General features: G+C 49.6%; 1 protein-coding gene across 1 annotated transcript; it reads right to left on the minus strand.

The window, feature by feature from the left end:
- Nucleotides 1–1,721: 1,721 nt before the first annotated feature.
- On the minus strand, nt 1,722–16,453 carry nudt12 (nudix (nucleoside diphosphate linked moiety X)-type motif 12). Its single transcript, XM_080532909.1, has 9 exons — nt 16,367–16,453; nt 13,291–13,586; nt 12,643–12,773; nt 8,894–9,172; nt 6,448–6,744; nt 4,941–5,108; nt 3,803–3,916; nt 3,096–3,295; nt 1,722–2,667 (listed from the first exon to the last, which is right to left on the minus strand). Exons 2-9 carry the CDS (start codon nt 13,494–13,496, stop codon nt 2,557–2,559), a joined length of 1,506 nt encoding a protein of 501 aa, XP_080389035.1. The 5' UTR covers nt 13,497–13,586; nt 16,367–16,453; the 3' UTR covers nt 1,722–2,556.
- Between the last annotated feature and the right edge of the window lie 3,494 nt (nt 16,454–19,947).

Consider the following 19,947-nt stretch of genomic DNA (forward strand, 5'->3'; position numbering starts at 1 on the left):
CTGTGTCTCCTGAGACATCTACTACCCCCCAGCACTGTGTCTCCTGAGACATCTACTACCCCCCAGCACTGTGTCTCCTGAGACATCTACTACCCCCCAGCACTGTGTCTCCTGAGACATCTACTACCCCCCCAGCACTGTGTCTCCTGAGACATCTACTACCCCCCCAGCACTGTGTCTCCTGAGACATCTACTACCCCCCAGCACTGTGTCTCCTGAGACATCTACTACCCCCCAGCACTGTGTCTCCTGAGACATCTACTACCCCCCCAGCACTGTGTCTCCTGAGACATCTACTACCCCCCAGCACTGTGTCTCCTGAGACATCTACTACCCCCCAGCACTGTGTCTCCTGATACATCTACTACCCCCCAGCACTGTGTCTCCTGAGACATCTACTACCCCCCAGCACTGTGTCTCCTGAGACATCTACTACCCCCCAGCACTGTGTCTCCTGAGACATCTACTACCCCCCAGCACTGTGTCTCCTGGCTGACACCTACTTTGGTGAATGGCTGCTTTCCTGCTTTCCTGATGCTGGAGCTGACGTCTGGCTGTGGCTGGGGGCTGACACCACCTCTCCTCTCTGACACCACCTCTCCTCTCTGACACCACCTCACCTCTCTGACACCACCTCTCTGACACCACCACACCTCTCTGACAGACAGAAAATACGATTTGGACTTCAAGTCCCCCGATGACCCAAGCCGTCACATCTCACCTGATGAGCTGGCTGACATCTACAAGGGCTTCGTCAAGGATTACCCAGGTATCTGTCCTCAACTCCCTCTTTTTAGCTACCTCCATACACTTCACAATAGAGGGGGATACCAGTTAGATATCGTTATGCAGATTTGCGCATGGTAATACTGATCTGTGGGTCAGGGTTAGGGTTACCATGGTTACCATGGTTATCTAACGTCCTTTCCCCTGGTTTCAGTGGTGTCCATTGAGGATCCCTTCGACCAGGATGACTGGGCGGCGTGGTCCAACTTCACTGGCAGCACGGACATCCAGGTGGTGGGAGACGACATGCCCTCTACGACCTGGACTCACTGTAAAAACTCTGCACTGCACTTTATATTGCACTATCCAATGCACTGTTGTCTGTCCTGTGTTGTCCTGTTTTTTGACACGTGAAAAAAGTATAAACGCACTTACTGTAATGTCGAAGCAAATTCCTATATGTGTATGCATAATGGCAATAAAACGTTATCTGAATCTGAATCTGAGAACAACGTTGGTCCCAAGATGGAGCCTTGATTCTGTGAGTTCAGAGAGGAAAAAAACAGAGAGGAGAGGCAGAAAGAGAGGGAGGTAGAAGGGAGAGAAGGAGAGCAAGAGAGCTAGGCAGAGGCAGAAGGAGAGGGAGGGAGGAAGAGAGAGCGTCTCTTCTAAGCCTGTATAAATCCCAGCCCGAGGGCTAGAATGTTGTGGTTAATCATAAATTAAGTGTATGGTTGATCATAAATGCGAAGCCACGGGAGAGAGGCATTAAGAGGGTGAGAAACCACATTGAAGGGGCCCTCTTAATCTCAAGGAAAACAATAAAAAATATTTTTCTGAATCATCAACTCATGGCTGAATAAATCTGTTACTTAGCTCATAGTTCAGATGTTCATAATCAGATATGTCCCTATAATTATAATCAGTGAGGCACACTCAAACACTGTGCAAAACAACGTAGTTTATTGCGAGCTTTCGGTCACAGACCTCCTTCAGGCATAGAGCAGACAAGTGAATGCCGTGGTATGAAGGGTTCAAACTACAACGCTTCATTAGCCAAATGCACAACACCTGTGTCAAACATGTCACCTAGTGGCGTCAAGGGAAGTGGTTTTTCTTGACTAAGTCTTAAAGATAAAAGAGTCTTAGGGTTAAGGTTAGGGTTAGGGTTAAGGTTAGGGTTAAGGTTAGGGTTAAGGTTAAGGTTAAGGTTAGGGTTAGGGTTAAGGTTAGGGTTTCTGAGGTTTCACAGACAAAGCTTGAGCCTTGTCCCGGACTAAAAAGCATCTTCAATGGAAACACACACATTTACCACACACACACACACACACACACACACATTTACCACACACACACACACACACACACACACACACATTTACCACACACACACACACACACACACACACACACACACCTTCAATGGAGTTTGGACATAGAAGGTGTGGTTTAGTCACTAGGCTCAGGCCTTGTCTGTGAAACCAGGCCGTCGTGTTTGAGGTGTAATCCACCTGTCAGGTCCCATACAACAGGTGCCAGCCTCCCCAGGTCTATGCTGTTGTTATTGTTATTATTATTATTGTTATTGTTATTATTATTATTATTATTGTTATTATTGTTATTGTTATTATTATTATTGTTATTGTTATTGTTTATTGTTTATTTGGCAGGGACAATGTACTTCAAAGAATGCAACAGAATTAGCCAAGAAGGCTAGTTTTCATCCGTTGTCCCTCAGGGTTTAGGGGTCCACCTCCCTGTGTCCTCATTGACATCCTTCTTCCTGTTGCGCTGTGACTCCTTCTGAGGTCAGAGGTTAGAGGCTAGAGGTTAGAGGTTAGAGGTCATGCCGATCCAGTGTTTGACCAGCTGATGGGCGATGGCTTGTCGGGGGGGCAGGGTGAAGGCAGGCTCCGTCGCCTTGACCAGGGAGTCCACAGCCTTCAACACAGGTCAAACACATTTACCACACACACACACACACACACACACACACACACACATTTAACACACACATTTACCACACACACACACACACACACACACACCACACACACACATTTAACACACACGTTTACCCACACACACACATTTACCACACACACACACACACACACACACACATTTAACACACACATTTACACACACTTACCACACACACACACCCACACACACCCACACCCACACACACACACACACACACACACACACACACACACTTACCACACACACCCACACCCACACACACACACACACACACTTACCACACACACCCACACCCACACCCCCACACACACACACACACACACACACACACACACACACACACACACACACACCCCCTCCCCTCTCAGAGCTCTGTAAGTCACCTGTTGCCAGGTGAACCAGCGGGCCTCTTCGATCTCCTTCTCGTCCACTCTGATGTCCGTCGTCACGGCGACGGCCAGGCAGCCAATCATGAGCGAGGAGGGGAGGGGCCACGGCTGACAGGACACGTAGCGCACGGCGCCCACCCGCACGCCGCTCTCCTCCGCCACCTCGCGCCTCACGGCCGCCTCGATGGTCTCCCCTGCGGACCGAACACGCGTCAGTCGGTGCTGTCTCTCTCTCTGTCTCTCTCTCTCTCTCTGTCTCTGTCTGTCTGTCTAGTGTTGTGTCTGTCTAGTGTAGTGTTGTGTGTCTCTCTCTCTCAGTATAGTGTTTGTGTGTCTCTCTCTCTCTCAGTATAGTGTTGTGTGTCTCTCTCTCAGTATAGTGTTGTGTGTCTCTCTCTCTCTCTCTCAGTATAGTGTTGTGTGTCTCTCTCTCTCTCAGTATAGTGTTGTGTGTCTCTCTCTCTCTCAGTATAGTGTTGTGTGTCTCTCTCTCTCTCAGTATAGTGTTGTGTGTTAGGTGTACCAGGGGGAGGCTGGCGGGAGATAGAAATCGGAGGCCGAGGCTCGTTGTAAAGCGTGGAACGCCAGACAGCGTCCGGCGCGTTCACATCATCGAGCCCCGTCCTCCGGGTTTCCACCTCCCCCGGCCTCCCCCCCCGGCCTCCCCCCCTGGCCGGCACAGAGGCGGTTCCAGGACGTACCGGGCTCCAGGAAGCCGGCCAGACAGGAGAACATCCCGGGGGGGAACTCCTTCTTCCTGCCCAGCAGACACCGCCTCCCGTCAGGGTGCAGGACCAGCATGATCACCACCGGGTCTGGGAGGGGCGGCAGGGACACAGTCAGAACTCTACAGAACTCTACAGAACTCTACAGAACCCTAAAGAACTCTACAGAACTCTACAGAACTCTACAGAACCCTAAAGAACTCTACAGAACTCTACAGAACTCTACAGAACCCTACAGAACTCTACAGAACCCTACAGAACTCTACAGAACCCTACAGAACTCTACAGAACTCTACAGAACTCTACAGAACTCTACAGAACCCTACAGAACTCTACAGAACCCTACAGAACTCTACAGAACTCTACAGAACCCTACAGAACTCTACAGAACTCTACAGAACTCTACAGAACTCTACAGAACTCTACAGAACTCTACAGAACCCTACAGAACCCTACAGAACTCTACAGAACTCTACAGAACCCTACAGAACTCTACAGAACTCTACAGAACTCTACAGAACTCTACAGAACCCTACAGAACCCTACAGAACTCTACAGAACCCTACAGAACTCTACAGAACCCCTACAGAACCCTACAGAACTCTACAGAACTCTACAGAACTCTACAGAACTCTACAGAACTCTACAGAACCCTACAGAACCCTACAGAACTCTACAGAAGAATTTAGAATGTAGATTTTGCCATTTTAATCCAAAGCGTTTTACAATGCCAGATTACAGGACAGGGGAGACAGTCCCCCTGGAGTAACTGAGGGCTAAGGGCCTTACTCTAGGGCTCACACCCCGTTCAGGTCGGGATTTGAACTCACAACCTTCCGATCACCAGTCCAACTCACTATCCACTAGACCAGTGGTTCTCAACCCTCTCCTCGGGGCGCCCCAGCCTCACCACATATTTGGATCTGTTCCACCACCACCAGCACACCTGATTCAACTAATCAAGTACAAGGCAATTATGGTTTGCACTTGATTAGTTGAATCAGGTGTGCTGGTGGTGGAACAGATCAAATACCCCAGAGTGCAACAGAACAATTTAGAATTTGCAATTTTAATCCCACCCAAAAATTGGGGTGGGTAGGGGGGCGTGGCCTACCGACGCGGGGGTAGCAGGTGTTGTGGACCCCCTGGAGACTCCGGCAGGAGGTGTTCAGGCAGGTCCGCTTGTAGCCCGCCTCCTCCACCTGGGTCCCAGAACCACAGGTGGGGCAGAAGCTGTATCTGCTGTGCCACGCCAGGACTGACCGGGCCTGGGCCACGATACCTGGAGGAGGAGGAGGAGGAGGAGGGGGGGGAGGAGGAGGAGGGGGAGGAGGAGGAGGAGGAGGAGGAGGAGGAGGGGGAGGAGGAGGGGGGGGAGGAGGAGGGGGGGGAGGAGGAGGAGGGGGAGGAGGAGGGGAAGGAGGAGGAGGAGGGGGAGGAGGAAGAGGAGGAGGAGGGGGAGGGGGAGGAGGAAGAGGAGGAGGAGGATGGGGAGGAGAAGGAGGAGGGGGAGGAGGAGGAGGAGGATGAGGGGGGAGGAGGAAGAGGAGGAGGAGGGGGAGGAGAAGGAGGAGGAGGAGGAGGAGGGGGAGGAGGAGGAGGAGGAGGGGGAGGAGGAGGAGGAGGAGGAGGGGGAGGGAGGAGGAGGAGGAGGGGGAGGAGGAGGAGGAGGAGGGGGAGGAGGAGGAGGGGGAGGAGGAGGGGGAGGAGGAGGGGGAGGAGGAGGGGGAGGAGGAGGAGGATGGGGAGGAGAAGGAGGAGGAGGGGGAGGAGGAGGAGGATGAGGGGGAGGAGGAAGAGGAGGGGGAGGAGAAGGAGGAGGAGGGGGAGGAGGAAGAGGAGGGAGGATGGGGAGGAGAAGGAGGAGGAGGAGGGGGAGGAGGAGGAGGGGGAGGGGGAGGAGGAGGGGGAGGGGGAGGGGGAGGAGGAGGAGGAGGAGGATGGGGAGGAGAAGGAGGAGGAGGGGGAGGAGGAGGAGGAGGAGGAGGAGGGGAGGAGAGGAGGAGGAGGAGGAGGGGAGGGGGAGGAGGAGGAGGGGGAGGAAGAGGAGGAGGAGGAGGAGGGGGAGGAAGAGGAGGAGGAGGAGGAGGGGGGAGAAAAGGCACAGACGACCTCTGTAATTATCTAGTAAGACATTACTAGAGGAGCCCAGATAATACTAGTCCTGAGCGAGCAGGCCATAAGCCTGTACTGTGTCTCTGTGTGGAATGATGTGATGATACATAAGCATGCAATACGCATTGCACCTGTCCTCTCCTGTCCTCTCCTGTCCTCCCCCAGCCTCCCCTGTCCTGTCCTGTCCTCTCCTGTCCTCCCCTGTCCTCCCCTGTCCTCTCCTGTCCTCCCCTGTCCTCCCCCAGCTTCCCCTGTCCTCTCCTGTCCTCCCCTGTCCTCCCCCAGCCTCTCCTGTCCTCTCCTGTCCTCTCTTGTCCTCCCCTGTCCTCCCCCAGCCTCCCCTGTCCTCTCCTGTCCTCTCCTGTCCTCCCCTGTCCTCCCCCAGCCTCCCCTGTCCTCTCCTGTCCTCCCTGTCCTCCCCCAGCCTCTCCTGTCCTCTCCTGTCCTCTCCTGTAATCCCCCAGCCTCCCCAGCCTCCCCTGTCCCCCTGTCCCCCATCCACTGACCAGCCTGGTCCTCGGGCAGGGTCAGCAGGCCGGGCATGGTCCTCCTGAGGAAGTATCCGTGCGCCTGGTCACCCGCGAGGTGGAGCCTCTCTGTCCAGAACTCATCGGCCGTGGCGACAGCAAACCACGCCCTCTGGGGAGGCTCCTCCCCCTCCTCCCCTTCCCTGGAGGAGGAGGGGGGGGGGCGCCTCTGCTTCCTCTCCACCCCCAGGAACACCACGGGGGTCCCGGGGTCGTGGAGGAGGTCGGACACGGACGCCGGGCCGAGGAGACACAGCCTGGTGCTCGCCGCTGGTCCTGTAATAATAATAATATAATAATAGTAATACAATAATAATAATATAATATAATAATAATAATAATATAATATAATAATATAATATAATAATAATAATATAATATAATAATCTAATAATAATACTAATATAATAATACTAATAATATAATAATAGTAATATAATATAATAATCATACTATTATAATACTAATATAATACTAATAGAGTGCTACAGAGTTAAAAAGGAGGAGGAGGAGAAAACAAAAACAACCTAAAAACATAATAAGTTAAAAACATAGTAAAAAAACACAAAATAAATCACAAGAATGAACACAGGTTCAACAGTTAAAGTTATTTTGGAATAAACTGGTTTTTAGGCCTGTCTTAAAAGAGTCCAGACTCTATACAGCCCTTAGCTGGTTAGGAAGGCTGTTCCCTTAGCTGGTTAGGAAGGCTGTTCCCTTAGCTGGCTAGGAAGGCTGTTCTCTTAGCTGACTAGGAAGGCTGTTCCCTTAGCTGGCTAGGAAGGCTGTTCTCTTAGCTGACTAGGAAGGCTGTTCTCTTAGCTGACTAGGAAGGCTGTTCCCTTAGCTGGCTAGGAAGGCTGTTCTCTTAGCTGACTAGGAAGGCTGTTCCCTTAGCTGGCTAGGAAGGCTGTTCTCTTAGCTGACTAGGAAGGCTGTTCCCTTAGCTGGCTAGGAAGGCTGTTCTCTTAGCTGACTAGGAAGGCTGTTCCCTTAGCTGGCTAGGAAGGCTGTTCCCTTAGCTGGCTAGGAAGGCTGTTCCCTTAGCTGACTAGGAAGGCTGTTCTCTTAGCTGACTAGGAAGGCTGTTCCCTTAGCTGGCTAGGAAGGCTGTTCTCTTAGCTGACTAGGAAGGCTGTTCTCTTAGCTGACTAGGAAGGCTGTTCCCTTAGCTGACTAGGAAGGCTGTTCTCTTAGCTGACTAGGAAGGCTGTTCCCTTAGCTGGCTAGGAAGGCTGTTCTCTTAGCTGACTAGGAAGGCTGTTCCCTTAGCTGGCTAGGAAGGCTGTTCCCTTAGCTGGCTAGGAAGGCTGTTCCCTTAGCTGACTAGGAAGGCTGTTCCCTTAGCTGGCTAGGAAGGCTGTTCCCTTAGCTGGCTAGGAAGGCTGTTCCCTTAGTTGGCTAGGAAGGCTGTTCCCTTAGCTGGCTAGGAAGGCTGTTCCCTTAGCTGACTAGGAAGGCTGTTCCTTTAGCTGGCTAGGAAGGCTGTTCCCTTAGTTGGCTAGGAAGGCTGTTCCCTTAGCTGGCTAGGAAGGCTGTTCCCTTAGCTGGCTAGGAAGGCTGTTCCTTTAGCTGGCTAGTAGGCTGTTCCCTTAGCTGTATAGGAAGGCTGTTCTCTTAGCTGGCTAGGAAGGCTGTTCCTTTAGCTGGCTAGTAGGCTGTTCCCTTAGCTGTATAGGAAGGCTGTTCTCTTAGCTGGCTAGGAAGGCTGTTCCCTTAGCTGACTAGGAAGGCTGTTCCACAGGCTCTGTACAGCCCTTAGCTGGCTAGGAAGGCTGTTCCCTTAGCTGGCTAGGAAGGCTGTTCCTTTAGCTGGCTAGGAAGGCTGTTCCCTTAGCTGGCTAGGAAGGCTGTTCTCTAAGCTGGCTAGGAAGGCTGTTCCCTTAGCTGACTAGGAAGGCTGTTCCACAGGCTCTGTACAGCCCTTAGCTGGCTAGGAAGGCTGTTCCCTTAGCTGGCTAGGAAGGCTGTTCCCTTAGCTGACTAGGAAGGCTGTTCCCTTAGCTGGCTAGGAAGGCTGTTCCCTTAGCTGGCTAGGAAGGCTGTTCCCTTAGCTGGCTAGGAAGGCTGTTCCCTTAGCTGACTAGGAAGACTGTTCCCTTAGCTGGCTAGGAAGGCTGTTCCCTTAGCTGGCTAGGAAGGCTGTTCCCTTAGCTGACTAGGAAGGCTGTTCCCTTAGCTGGCTAGGAAGGCTGTTCCCTTAGCTGGCTAGGAAGGCTGTTCCCTTAGCTGGCTAGGAAGGCTGTTCCCTTAGCTGGCTAGGAAGGCTGTTCCCTTAGCTGGCTAGGAAGGCTGTTCCACAGGCGCGGCGCAGCCGAGGCTCGGTCCCCCGTGGTGCGGAGCCTGGTATTGGGGAACCTGGAGGAGGAAGCTGTTTGAAGACCTGAGGGTGCGGGTGGAGGTTTGTGGAGTGATGAGTTCTCACCTGTGTCAGCCTGTGCCAGCCCCGTCCCCCCCGCCCCACCTCCCACGGAGGTCACCAGCGGGGTGAGATCCCCCCCTCCCCCCGAGGAGGAGGAGGAGGAGGAGAAGAGGATGAACACCGTGTCGGGGGCAGAGCGCCGGGCCTCCAGCCACGCTGTGTCGGTCCGCCTGTCGCTCATCCGGTCCAGGACCTCTCTGCTGAAGTAGTTCTCCTCCTGGCCCTCCTCCTCCCTGAGGAGAAGCGGGGCGGATGGGAGGACCCGATCGGTACCTGTTGTAACTTTATAGGTTACATGATTGATTAATATGTTACATAATTGATTGACAGTTTAAAAAGAGTTATCATTTATGGTTAAGACAGTTAGTACAGATAGAAGTACATTTCTGTTGTGTCAGCTAGGAATGGGTGATCCAGAACTGCAGGTTCCAGAATGCCTTGCAGCAAGACGTCATATCGACAAGTTGACAGTTTGTTTGTTGGTTTTTTGAGAAATTAGAATTGTAACGTCCAGAATTGAAAGTAATATCTAATAGCTCGTTTTGGAGAACGGACCTATCGCTAAGCCACGCCCCCCTTTGAAAACCTGGACAAACAAACAAACAACGCTTCACTTCCGGAGATAAAATGGCAGCAAAAGTAATCAAAAAAGTGAACCATAAAACTAGATTCTTGTACAGGATATCCTCACTTGTCAGTAAAAACACACTGAGGACCCTATCAGGAGCTCTCATTCAATGTCACTTCGACTATGCCGTAACATCATGGTACTATAGAACCACAAAGGCCCATAAAACAAGACTCCAGACAGCCCAAAATAAACTGGTTAGGCTTCTGCTAGGCCTCAACCCTAGGACACATCTAACCGCTGCTCATTTTTTGAGCCTTGATTGGCTACGAGTAGTTGACAGAGTGCAGCAGCTTGCACTGGGCCTGGTCTTCAAGATACGCTACACCACAAAGACACCCAAGTACCTGTCAACATACTTCCAAAAAGTGAACAACGTCCACACATACAATACCAGAGGAAGCTCCACGAACCACGTTCAACCGCGTTGCACCACAAACAAGGGGTTAAACTCGTTTGCAAACTATGCAGTAAAAATGTGGAACGCCCTTCCTATAATCTTAAAGGAGTGCAAAACACTGCCCACCTTCAAAACCACTCTCAAAAAACACTTACAGGAGGCTGCAATCCGTAACTGGACCCTCTAAATCAAAAATCAGATTAAAAGACCCGAACTACCCACTGTACATACTTTGTGTTTTGTCCCCCGCCCCCACCTGTGGTGTATGTCCCCACCTGTCCTACCCGCTGTACATACCTTATGCTTTGTTGTATTGTTCTTCCCATGATGGATGTATGTTTATCTTGTAGATAGTACTAGTTATTTGTCTGTATTATCTTGTAGATAGTACAAGTTTTTTTTGTCTGTCTTACTTGTAACGATGAATTGAGAATCAAGGACCCCAATTGAAATAAGCCAGTGGCTTTCTTGGGTTTTTATCCTGTTAGTTGACCTTGTATGTAATATGTACTTTCATGTACCTACTTCTGCAAATCTTCTAATAAAGTTTTCAATCAATCAATCAAACTGACAGTGACTGACTGACCGGCCGTGACTGAATGACATTCAATGACTTACAATGCCGGGAGTTGGCAAATTTGAGACGAGAGAGAGCGAGAGAAAGCGACAGGACAACGGCAGATCAAGCTGAGTCCTGGAAGGGGAGTCAGCGCCGTTTGAAGTGGCCGCAGCGGATCCCGAGAGGGGAAGCCGGTGGGCGTGACGGCAGTGACGGCCGCGCACTGCACTTAGTCTTTATTCTTTATTATTTTGGGGGAGGCTGTGCGCACCCACCCGTATTTTGTAGTGATTAGGGACAGACTGTATAGAGTGAGTCGTGACACTCGCAGGGACGAGGAAGTGACCCAGTCGTTGGTACCTAGGAGCCGCCGGGAAGCTATATTCCAGGCGGCGCATCATAACCCTATGGCAGGCCACTTAGGATACGACAAAACACTCAACCGGATAATGGCTTGATTCTATTGGCCGGGGATACGGGCGGAGGGGCGACGGTGGTGCGCCTCCTGCCAGCGAGTGTCAACTAGTCAATCCCCCGGCGGTGCCCAGGGCGCCATTGCGTCCCCTCCCCCTGGTCGAGGCGCCATTCGATCGTATTGGCATGGATCTGGCCATTTGAACGTTGCGCACTCGATATCCCGAGGCAATACCGCTTCGTACTATCTCTGCAAAGAGAGTAGCACAGGCGTTATTTCAGGTCATCTCCCGGGTGGGGATCCCGAAAGAGATCCTCACCGACCAAGGCACTAACCAAGGCACTAACTTTATCGCCGTGTATCACCCGGCCACCGATGGACTGTGTAAGCGGTTCAATCGGACGCTTAAGTCAATGATCCGTAAGTTCATACACGAAGACAGTCGTAATTGGCATAAGTGGATAGACCCCCTGTTGTTCGCAGTGCGAGAAGTACCCCAGGCTTCCACAGGGTTTTCCCCCTTTGAGCTCCTGTACGGGCGCAAGCCACGGGGCGTCCTAGACCTGATTAAAGAAAGCTGGGAGGAAGGGTCTAGTGACAGTAAAAATGAAATTCAATACGTCCTGGACCTACGTGCAAAGCTCCACTCACTGGGGGTTATGTCACAGGAGCATTTGCTCGAGGCCCAGGAGCGTCAAAAACGGCTGTACGATAGAGGGACTAGCCTACGCAATTTCGCACCGGGAGACAAAGTCCTCGTACTACTGCCCACGTCTAGCTCTAAATTACTCGCTAAGTGGCAAGGGCCGTTCGCGATCACACGGCGAATTGGGGATGTAGACTACAAGGTAGTGCGGTTGGATAGAGGGGATAGCACACAAATATACCACATTAATCTCTGAAAAAAATGGAACGACGTGGTCCCTGTTTCCCTGGTTACGCTACTTCCCGAGAGCGATGGGTTCGGGCCGGAGGTCCCAAAAACTAGTACTAGTGCCCCGACCTGCTTAGGCGACCATCTCTCGGCGAGCCAGCGGGCGGACGTTGATAAATTGCAACATAGCTTCGCGGATGTGTTCTCCCCGATACCCGGTCGTACAGGTCGTACTACAAACGAGACGTAGTGAGCCGGAAATTAGATTTTATGCTAAAACTGGGCGTGGTCGAGGAGTCGCACAGCGACTGGTGCAGCGCCATCATGCTGGTGGCAAAGCGCGATGGGTCTGTACGGTTCTGTGTGGACTATAGACGGGTGAACTCTGTGTCAAAGTTCGATGCCTACCCTATGCCCCGGATCGACGAGCTCCTGGACCGGCTTGGCATAGCTAAGTATTACAATCAATCCACATTGGATTGCACGAAGGGATACTGGCAGATACCATTATCGCCGGTATCCCGGGAAAAAACAGCATTCTCTACCCCGTGGGGTTTATTCCAGTTCACCGCGCTTCCGTTCGGGTTGTTTGAGGCCCCGGCCACGTTTCAGCGGCTGATGGACCGTATTCTGCGGCCGCACTCTGCGTATGCTGCGGCGTACTTAGATGACATTGCCATCTATGCGGACACCTGGCCGCAGCATATGCAGAGGGTGGCCGCGGTACTACAGTCGGTGAGGCAGGCGGGGCTGACGGCTAACCCGCCGTTCCTCTGTGTCGACCTCCCTCTGTGCCTAGAGACTCTTACATTCTGATTTCGCGAATTTACCACAGCAAGTAAATAGACATTTCAGAAGGTAGAAATACTACAGTACCGGTGGTGGTGGTACCAGGGGTGGTACCGGTACCGGTGGAGGAGAGCAGGTGGGCGATGTGGCCGTGACCCCAGAACCTGGCGATGTCGAAGGCCGTCTGGGACGACTGGTTGACGCATAACTTGTCACACCTGAGGGGGGAGGGGGGGAAGGGAGGGTGGAGAGGGGGGGGAAGGGAGGGTGGAGAGGGGGGGGAAGGGAGGGTGGAGAGGGGGGGGAAGGGAGGGGGGAGAGGGGGGGAAGGGAGGGGAGGTAGAAGATCATCAGAGGATGAAGGCTCCAGTGTTCTACCTCCCCCAGCCTCCCCTGTTGTTCTACCTCCACCAGCCTCCCCTGGTGTTCTACCTCCACCAGCCTCCCCATGTGTTCTACCTCCCCCAGCCTCCCCTGGTGTTCTACCTCCCCCAGCCTCCCCTGGTGTTCTACCTCCACCAGCCTCCCCTGGTGTTCTACCTCCCCCCAGCCTCCCCTGGTGTTCTACCTCCCCCAGCCTCCCCTGGTGTTCTACCTCCCCCCCCCCAGCCTCCCCTGGTGTTCTACCTCCCCCAGCCTCCCCTGGTGTTCTACCTCCCCCCCAGCCTCCCCTGGTGTTCTACCTCCCCCAGCCTCCCCTGGTGTTCTACCTCCCTCAGCCTCCCCCAGCCTCACCCGTTGGAGAGCAGCGTCTCCACCACGTCAGCGTGTCCGTTCCGGGCGGCCAGCATCAGGGCGGTCCAGCCGCGCTCCCCGGTGCCGTTGAGCAGCGAGCCGGACCGGGCCAGCATCTCACAGACCCGGGCCGCGTCCCCGCGGGCCGCGCCGTCCAGGAACCTCTGCACCTGCTCCTCCTGGACGCTCAGCTGCCCGGCGGCCATCTTGTCTGATGTGTTCTGTAGTACCGTACCTGTAGTACCTGTACCTGTACGGACGAGATGGAGCGAACGTCAGAAGGCAGCCTAGGTAGCCTACAGGTGAAGAAGAAGAAGAAGAAGAACAATATTATTATTATTAACAATAATAATAAATCAATAAATAATAATAATAACAATAATAATAAATTAATAATAATAATAATAATAACAATAACAATAATAATAATAATAATATTAATAACGTCCCTAAACTCCCACCTGGGCCATATTCCACTAACGGTGGCTTAATATAGCGGCGATATTTTTAAATGCGGCGCTCAGGGACCTCGAGATTGGTATTCAAGCCTCAGGTGATTCCTCGAATGAGGATCAGCCTTGTGTCATCAGTGTTCACAGAAGACAGGCTTACAAATCTTCGATATGGGCGCGTGCACGCAGACATAAAAAGCCCTGAAGTGTCGATCTGTCGAAATGAAGATACTCCACTCTGCAGGGGTACTACATTTGCGCAGCATTCCGAATTATAGATTTTTATGAAAACGGAAAAATAAGATGTAAAATAGTGCAATACTGCCGCAATTAACAAGGCGAGGGAAATGGTTTGGCAAGAAATTGCTGACCGATTAAATGCGTAGGTCATACTAGCCCCAGTTATTGTTATATGTTCATATTTTAATAAATGAATATTACTACTGTGGTGATATCCGCAGCAGGCTACAAACCATCATATTGCCACAATGGCCTAGTGGTATTGACTGCTGCCATAGGATTTATTCGTCATTTTATATCAGTGGTTCGAATCCCTCTACAGACGCACTTTTTACTGCATTTCGTTGTCTGAATCTAATCTAAAATCTCATCTAAAAAAGTATTGTAGGCTATAAAATTATGGTGCAGGCGAATTTACAAGAACTGACACGATTACAATGGTGTTTGAAACCTTTGCATGAAATCTTCGGTTAAATGTAAAAAAAAAAAAAATGAATGACTTAGTCAAGTCTCGAACTCGCAACCTTTGGAACTCGAGTCCGCAGCCTTAACCACTACGCCAGCGAGACCGCTGTCATGACGGCAATGCAAGTTGAGACAATTACTTCTTTTTTTTTTTACACTCTTTTCTTTATCTATCTATCACACTTTCAAAATATCAAGTTATCTATCACACAATCAAACTATCTATCGATCGATCACACTTTCAAAATATCAAATTATCTATCTATCACACAGTCAAACTATCTAATCTATCTATCTCATGTGAAGTGGGAACTAATATTTCCTAAAAGACACATGAGGAACTTTCGTTCAGGGTTTAGTTTCCGCCTGTGAGCCTTTTTTGACGCACGGATGACTATAGCCTGTGTTTTAGCCTGGTCGGGACCAGGCTAATTATATCTGACTCAGAAGGAGCTCAACCAAGCAGCGAATTATTTGAGCCACATTGATGGCACCGAACGCAAGCTAACATTTCCGAGGCTTAGAACTTTATCGAGGCTTAGAACTTTATCGAGCTTTGTGGAATATGGCCCTGTTCACCAAGGCCTTCGCCCCCTAGTTCTGTTGTTGTTTTTGTTTGTCTGTTTTCTTTCCTGTTTCTCTGTAAAGTGACCTTGGGTACCCTGAAAGGCGCTATATAAATTCAAGTTATTATTATTATTATTATTATTATTATTATTATTATCATTATCATTATTATTATTATTATTATTGTTGTTGTAATGTTTTATTGCCATGCAATCAACTTGTCAGTCAATTGTTGTAATGTGGTATTTTATGCTCTAGGCAAGGGTCGGCCATAGACAGCGACCCTTGAGCATTTTAGGGGTTCAGTGCCTTGCTCAAGGACACCTCGTCACGTGGCCAGCCGGGGTTTGAACCACCGAACTGCCGACCTTGCGATCATTAGACGCCGGATCTACCTCCTGAACCACTGCCGCCCAGGTTAGAGAGGCCGGCTAGCAATCGGAAGGTCGCCGGTTCGATCCCCGCCTCAGGAGGGAGCTGCATGTGAGCTGGGGACTGGAGGGTTGCTGGCATCATATCTGAGGTGCCTAACCACTGCCGTTGTGGCCTCGAGCAAGGCACTTAACCCCTAATTGCTCCAGGGACGCTGACTACGGCTGACCCTGTGCCTAAATACATTTCGTTGTACTCTGTGCAATGACAAAAATGTTGAATCTAATCTGGGTTGATTACCTAGCATAGCATAGCATAGCAGGGAGGTAGAAATCGGAGGACGGGCTCATTGTAATGCATGAAACGGAATAAGGAATAGGAATAGATAATAATAATAATAATCATAATCATAATCATAATAATAATAGCGAACAGTCTCTAAAAAGCATGTCTGATCACATTCCTCATTCATTGGCTGTGCAATGCCCCCGTTCTCCGATATCATTGGCCGGATTCGCGTCAATCATATCATGTTCCATCTGTTGATTGGTTAGTGTGTAGAGGCTACTTCCGCATTGGGACGAGGTGGAAGTTTCGAGGCTATTTAGAGACAGTTTTAGCGCTTTTAAAAACAGCAACCTTGATAGATTATTATTGCTGCCTTACCAACTGATGTCAGTTAATGATCACTGTTACCAAAACAGTACGTCTTTATGCCGCTTTAAAAAAAAAAAAAAAAAAGTTTGTTTTATAGCTCTGGTTATGTCACACCTGACAGTGGGTGCGTTCGTAGACTCGCCCCGAGAGCGCCGGAGCGCACACTGGGTTCAACGTCACAAAGGAACCAAATAATCTGATTGGACAAGAGGCGTTCCATGAGTGCTGATCAGAATTCCAGAGCGTTTTTACGAACGCACCCAGTGTGTTGTAAAACCGACGTGACTGAAGCACGTTGTCAAGATAATACAGAGTTCACCTACCGTGTTTATTCTGGGAACTAAAGACCCCAAAGCCGACAGATATTTACCCAGGTGTGTGTGTGTGTGTGTGTGTGTGTGTGTGTGTGTCAATGCCAGGGGTCGGGACGGAGTGATTCCTTCTCGACTCGAGGGGGTTGTTGCATAAACAACGGAGTGAGTTCACACACGAGCAACAGCGCCACCAAGCGGAGACGTGCGCAAAAAACATGCCGTTCTAGGCCCTGGACAAATTCTAGACAATTTGATGGCAGCTACTAGATACTGACACACAACTGTGAACATTTCAAACCTGCAAACTGCGACACTTTAAATGAATGTGCAATAACACTATGTGCAATATGACAACCCTAGGGTACATACGGTTCAGAGATAGGAAATGTTAGGATATTTATAGCATAGCATAAAGTACAGCACAGTGTTTTATTTGTATAGTATACTGTAGTATAGTGGATAGTGTACATAGCCTTTATTTATGTAAACCAGCTCTCATATGTTTGATTGATTGAAAACTTTATTAGAAGATTTGCAGAAGTAGGTACATGAGAGTACATATTACATACAAGGTCATCTAAAAGGATAAAAACCCAAGAAAGCCACTGGCTTATTTCAATTGGGGTCCTTGATTTTCAATTCATCGTTACATGTAAGACAGACAGGAAAAAAAAAAAAAAACTAGTACTATCTACAAGATAATACAGACAAATAACTATTACTATCTACAAGATAAAAATACATCCATCAATACTAGATATACAATACAACAAAACATCAGGTATGTACAGCGGGTAGGACAGGTGGGGACATACACCACAGGTGGGGGCGGGGGACAAAACACAAAGTATGTACAGTGGGTAGTTCGGGTCTTTTAATCTGATTTTTGATTTAGAGGGTCCAGTTACCGCCGCAGTGGAGGCAACCGCTGGTATAAGGCCAAGAACGACAAGCCCCCCACCTTTCTTGTAATGGGCCAACCCATCAGGGTGTATTCCCGCAATGAGACCTACCCATACCTTGGCCACAGGTTTAACATCGCTGGCGAGTGGAGCGAGCAGGTCGAGGAGCTCACTACAGAGTTTCTCCATCGTCTCCACCTGATTGACTTGTCCCCCCTCCCCATCCTCATGAAGCTCCAGGCTGTGAGAGAGGTGGCTCTGGCCAAAATCCAACACCTCTTCGCCAATGTGCACATCCCTCTCAAAGCACTGAGAGAGATGACGAACAGAACTGTCCAGCTGGTCAGAAAGTGGGTGGGCCTCAACACACACTCCACACGGGGCATGATCTTTCTCCCATGTGGAGAGGGAGGGCTGGGAGTCCCCAATGTTGAGTGGGCCTACATAGCCACCAGGCTAGCCCACCTGCTCCATATGCTTAATAATGATGATGCCACCGTTAGAGAAATGGCCAGGGCCTCTCTCCTACTGGATCTACGCAGAAGGAAGATCCCCCTGGCCAGCGCACACCAGAACGACTTCCTCGGCTTCAGGAGGAAAGACTCTGGGAAACTGGATTCCCAGGCCAAGGGCTTCGGGGTCTGGTCTGACTGGCCGGATCTCAATGACCTCTGCAACCAGACTGGAGTTCAGCTAAAATGGACAGAACTTAACACACAGACTGAAGTCCCTGTCTCTGATGAGGTGATCACAGACCCCTGTGTGATTGTGAAGGCCGACATCACAACACCGCAGGAAGAGACTGTCGGACTGCACAGAGACTCTGCAAGGAGGGTTCTGCTCAGCCTGAAGCAGTCTGAGATCAGGCAGCACTGGTGTGGACTCAGACTACAGGGAAAGCTAGCCTGTTTGCAGTTTGCTGACCACTCAGTCTCACACTCAGTGTATAAGAACGTCGCTGTTGGTGAGGATGTTCTGAAATTCACCATCAAAGCAAGACTGCAGGTATTACCGACCAAGTACAATCTGTCCACCTGGTATCCCCACACTCACAGTCCATTCTGTTTAAACCATCAGGATTCACAACATCTAGAGTCCATTGCACACATAACAAATGGATGTAATGCATACAAACACCTGTACATAGCTCGTCATGACCGTATTGTGGACATTGTGTCTGATACAGTACAAAACATCTTACCATCTAGCGCAGTTATGTACAAGCATGCCAGAGTGTTACCAGAGTGGTTTGGTTTTGCCAATGACGTTTTTTCCAACATCCCAAATACACCTGATGTTATCTTTGTTGACACCAGCCACAAGGAGGTGCTGATTATAGAAGTAGGCTGCCCCTTTGACCTGTACATGGACCAGACTTTCCAGGACAAGTATATCAAATACCAACCACTACTTGGTACGATAACCAGCTTTGGGTACAAGTGCAAATTCAGCATACTTGTATTTGGAAGTCTGGGCCATGTATATAAATGCACCATGAGGGGTCTGAGAATTGCTGCAATGACTAAAAGAAAGGCCAAACAGGTTGCCAAATTTTGCTCTGTCTCAGCTATTATTGGCAGCTTGGCCGTGTGGAGAAGGAGGTGTTATGTGTATCCTTAAGTGTTCAGTGCTGCTTAGCCCCGAAATATTTGATTCCCTGTTTGTATAATATAATTTGTGGAACCAAATAAAGTATTCAAATGTGTCAATGCCAGGGGTCGGGACGGAGTGATTCCTTCTCGACTCGAGGGGGTTGTTGCATAAACAACGGAGTGAGTTCACACACGAGCAACAGCGCCACCAAGCGGAGACGTGCGCAAAAAACATGCCGTTCTAGGCCCTGGACAAATTCTAGACAATTTGATGGCAGCTACTAGATACTGACACACAACTGTGAACATTTCAAACCTGCAAACTGCGACACTTTAAATGAATGTGCAATAACACTATGTGCAATATGACAACCCTAGGGTACATACGGTTCAGAGATAGGAAATGTTAGGATATTTATAGCATAGCATAAAGTACAGCACAGTGTTTTATTTGTATAGTATACTGTAGTATAGTGGATAGTGTACATAGCCTTTATTTATGTAAACCAGCTCTCATATGTTTGATTGATTGAAAACTTTATTAGAAGATTTGCAGAAGTAGGTACATGAGAGTACATATTACATACAAGGTCATCTAAAAGGATAAAAACCCAAGAAAGCCACTGGCTTATTTCAATTGGGGTCCTTGATTTTCAATTCATCGTTACATGTAAGACAGACAGGAAAAAAAAAAAAAAACTAGTACTATCTACAAGATAATACAGACAAATAACTATTACTATCTACAAGATAAAAATACATCCATCAATACTAGATATACAATACAACAAAACATCAGGTATGTACAGCGGGTAGGACAGGTGGGGACATACACCACAGGTGGGGGCGGGGGACAAAACACAAAGTATGTACAGTGGGTAGTTCGGGTCTTTTAATCTGATTTTTGATTTAGAGGGTCCAGTTACGGATTGCAGCCTCCTGTAAATGTTTTTTGAGAGTGGTTTTGAAGGTGGGCAGTGTTTTGCACTCCTTTAAGATTATAGGAAGGGCGTTCCACATTTTTACTGCATAGTTTGCAAACGAGTTTAACCCCTTGTTTGTGGTGTAACGCGGTTGAACGTGGTTCGTGGAGCTT

The sequence above is a fragment of the Nansenia antarctica genome (assembly GCF_963989245.1).
Source record: "Nansenia antarctica genome assembly, chromosome: 5".
Classification (NCBI taxonomy): Eukaryota; Metazoa; Chordata; class Actinopteri; order Argentiniformes; family Microstomatidae; genus Nansenia; species Nansenia antarctica.

Excerpts from the sequence above, each read along its gene's own strand:
- nudt12 (XM_080532909.1), bottom strand. The coding sequence starts at position 13,496 with ATGGCCGCCGGGCAGCTGAGCGTCCAGGAGGAGCAGGTGCAGAGGTTC. Across the intron at positions 9,173-12,642 it reads CCCTGGTACCACCACCACCG|TTACAACAGGTACCGATCGG; the intron begins GTACTGTAGTAT and ends TAACCTATAAAG. Across the intron at positions 5,109-6,447 it reads CCTGCCCGAGGACCAGGCTG|GTATCGTGGCCCAGGCCCGG; the intron begins GTCAGTGGATGG and ends CTCCTCCTCCAG.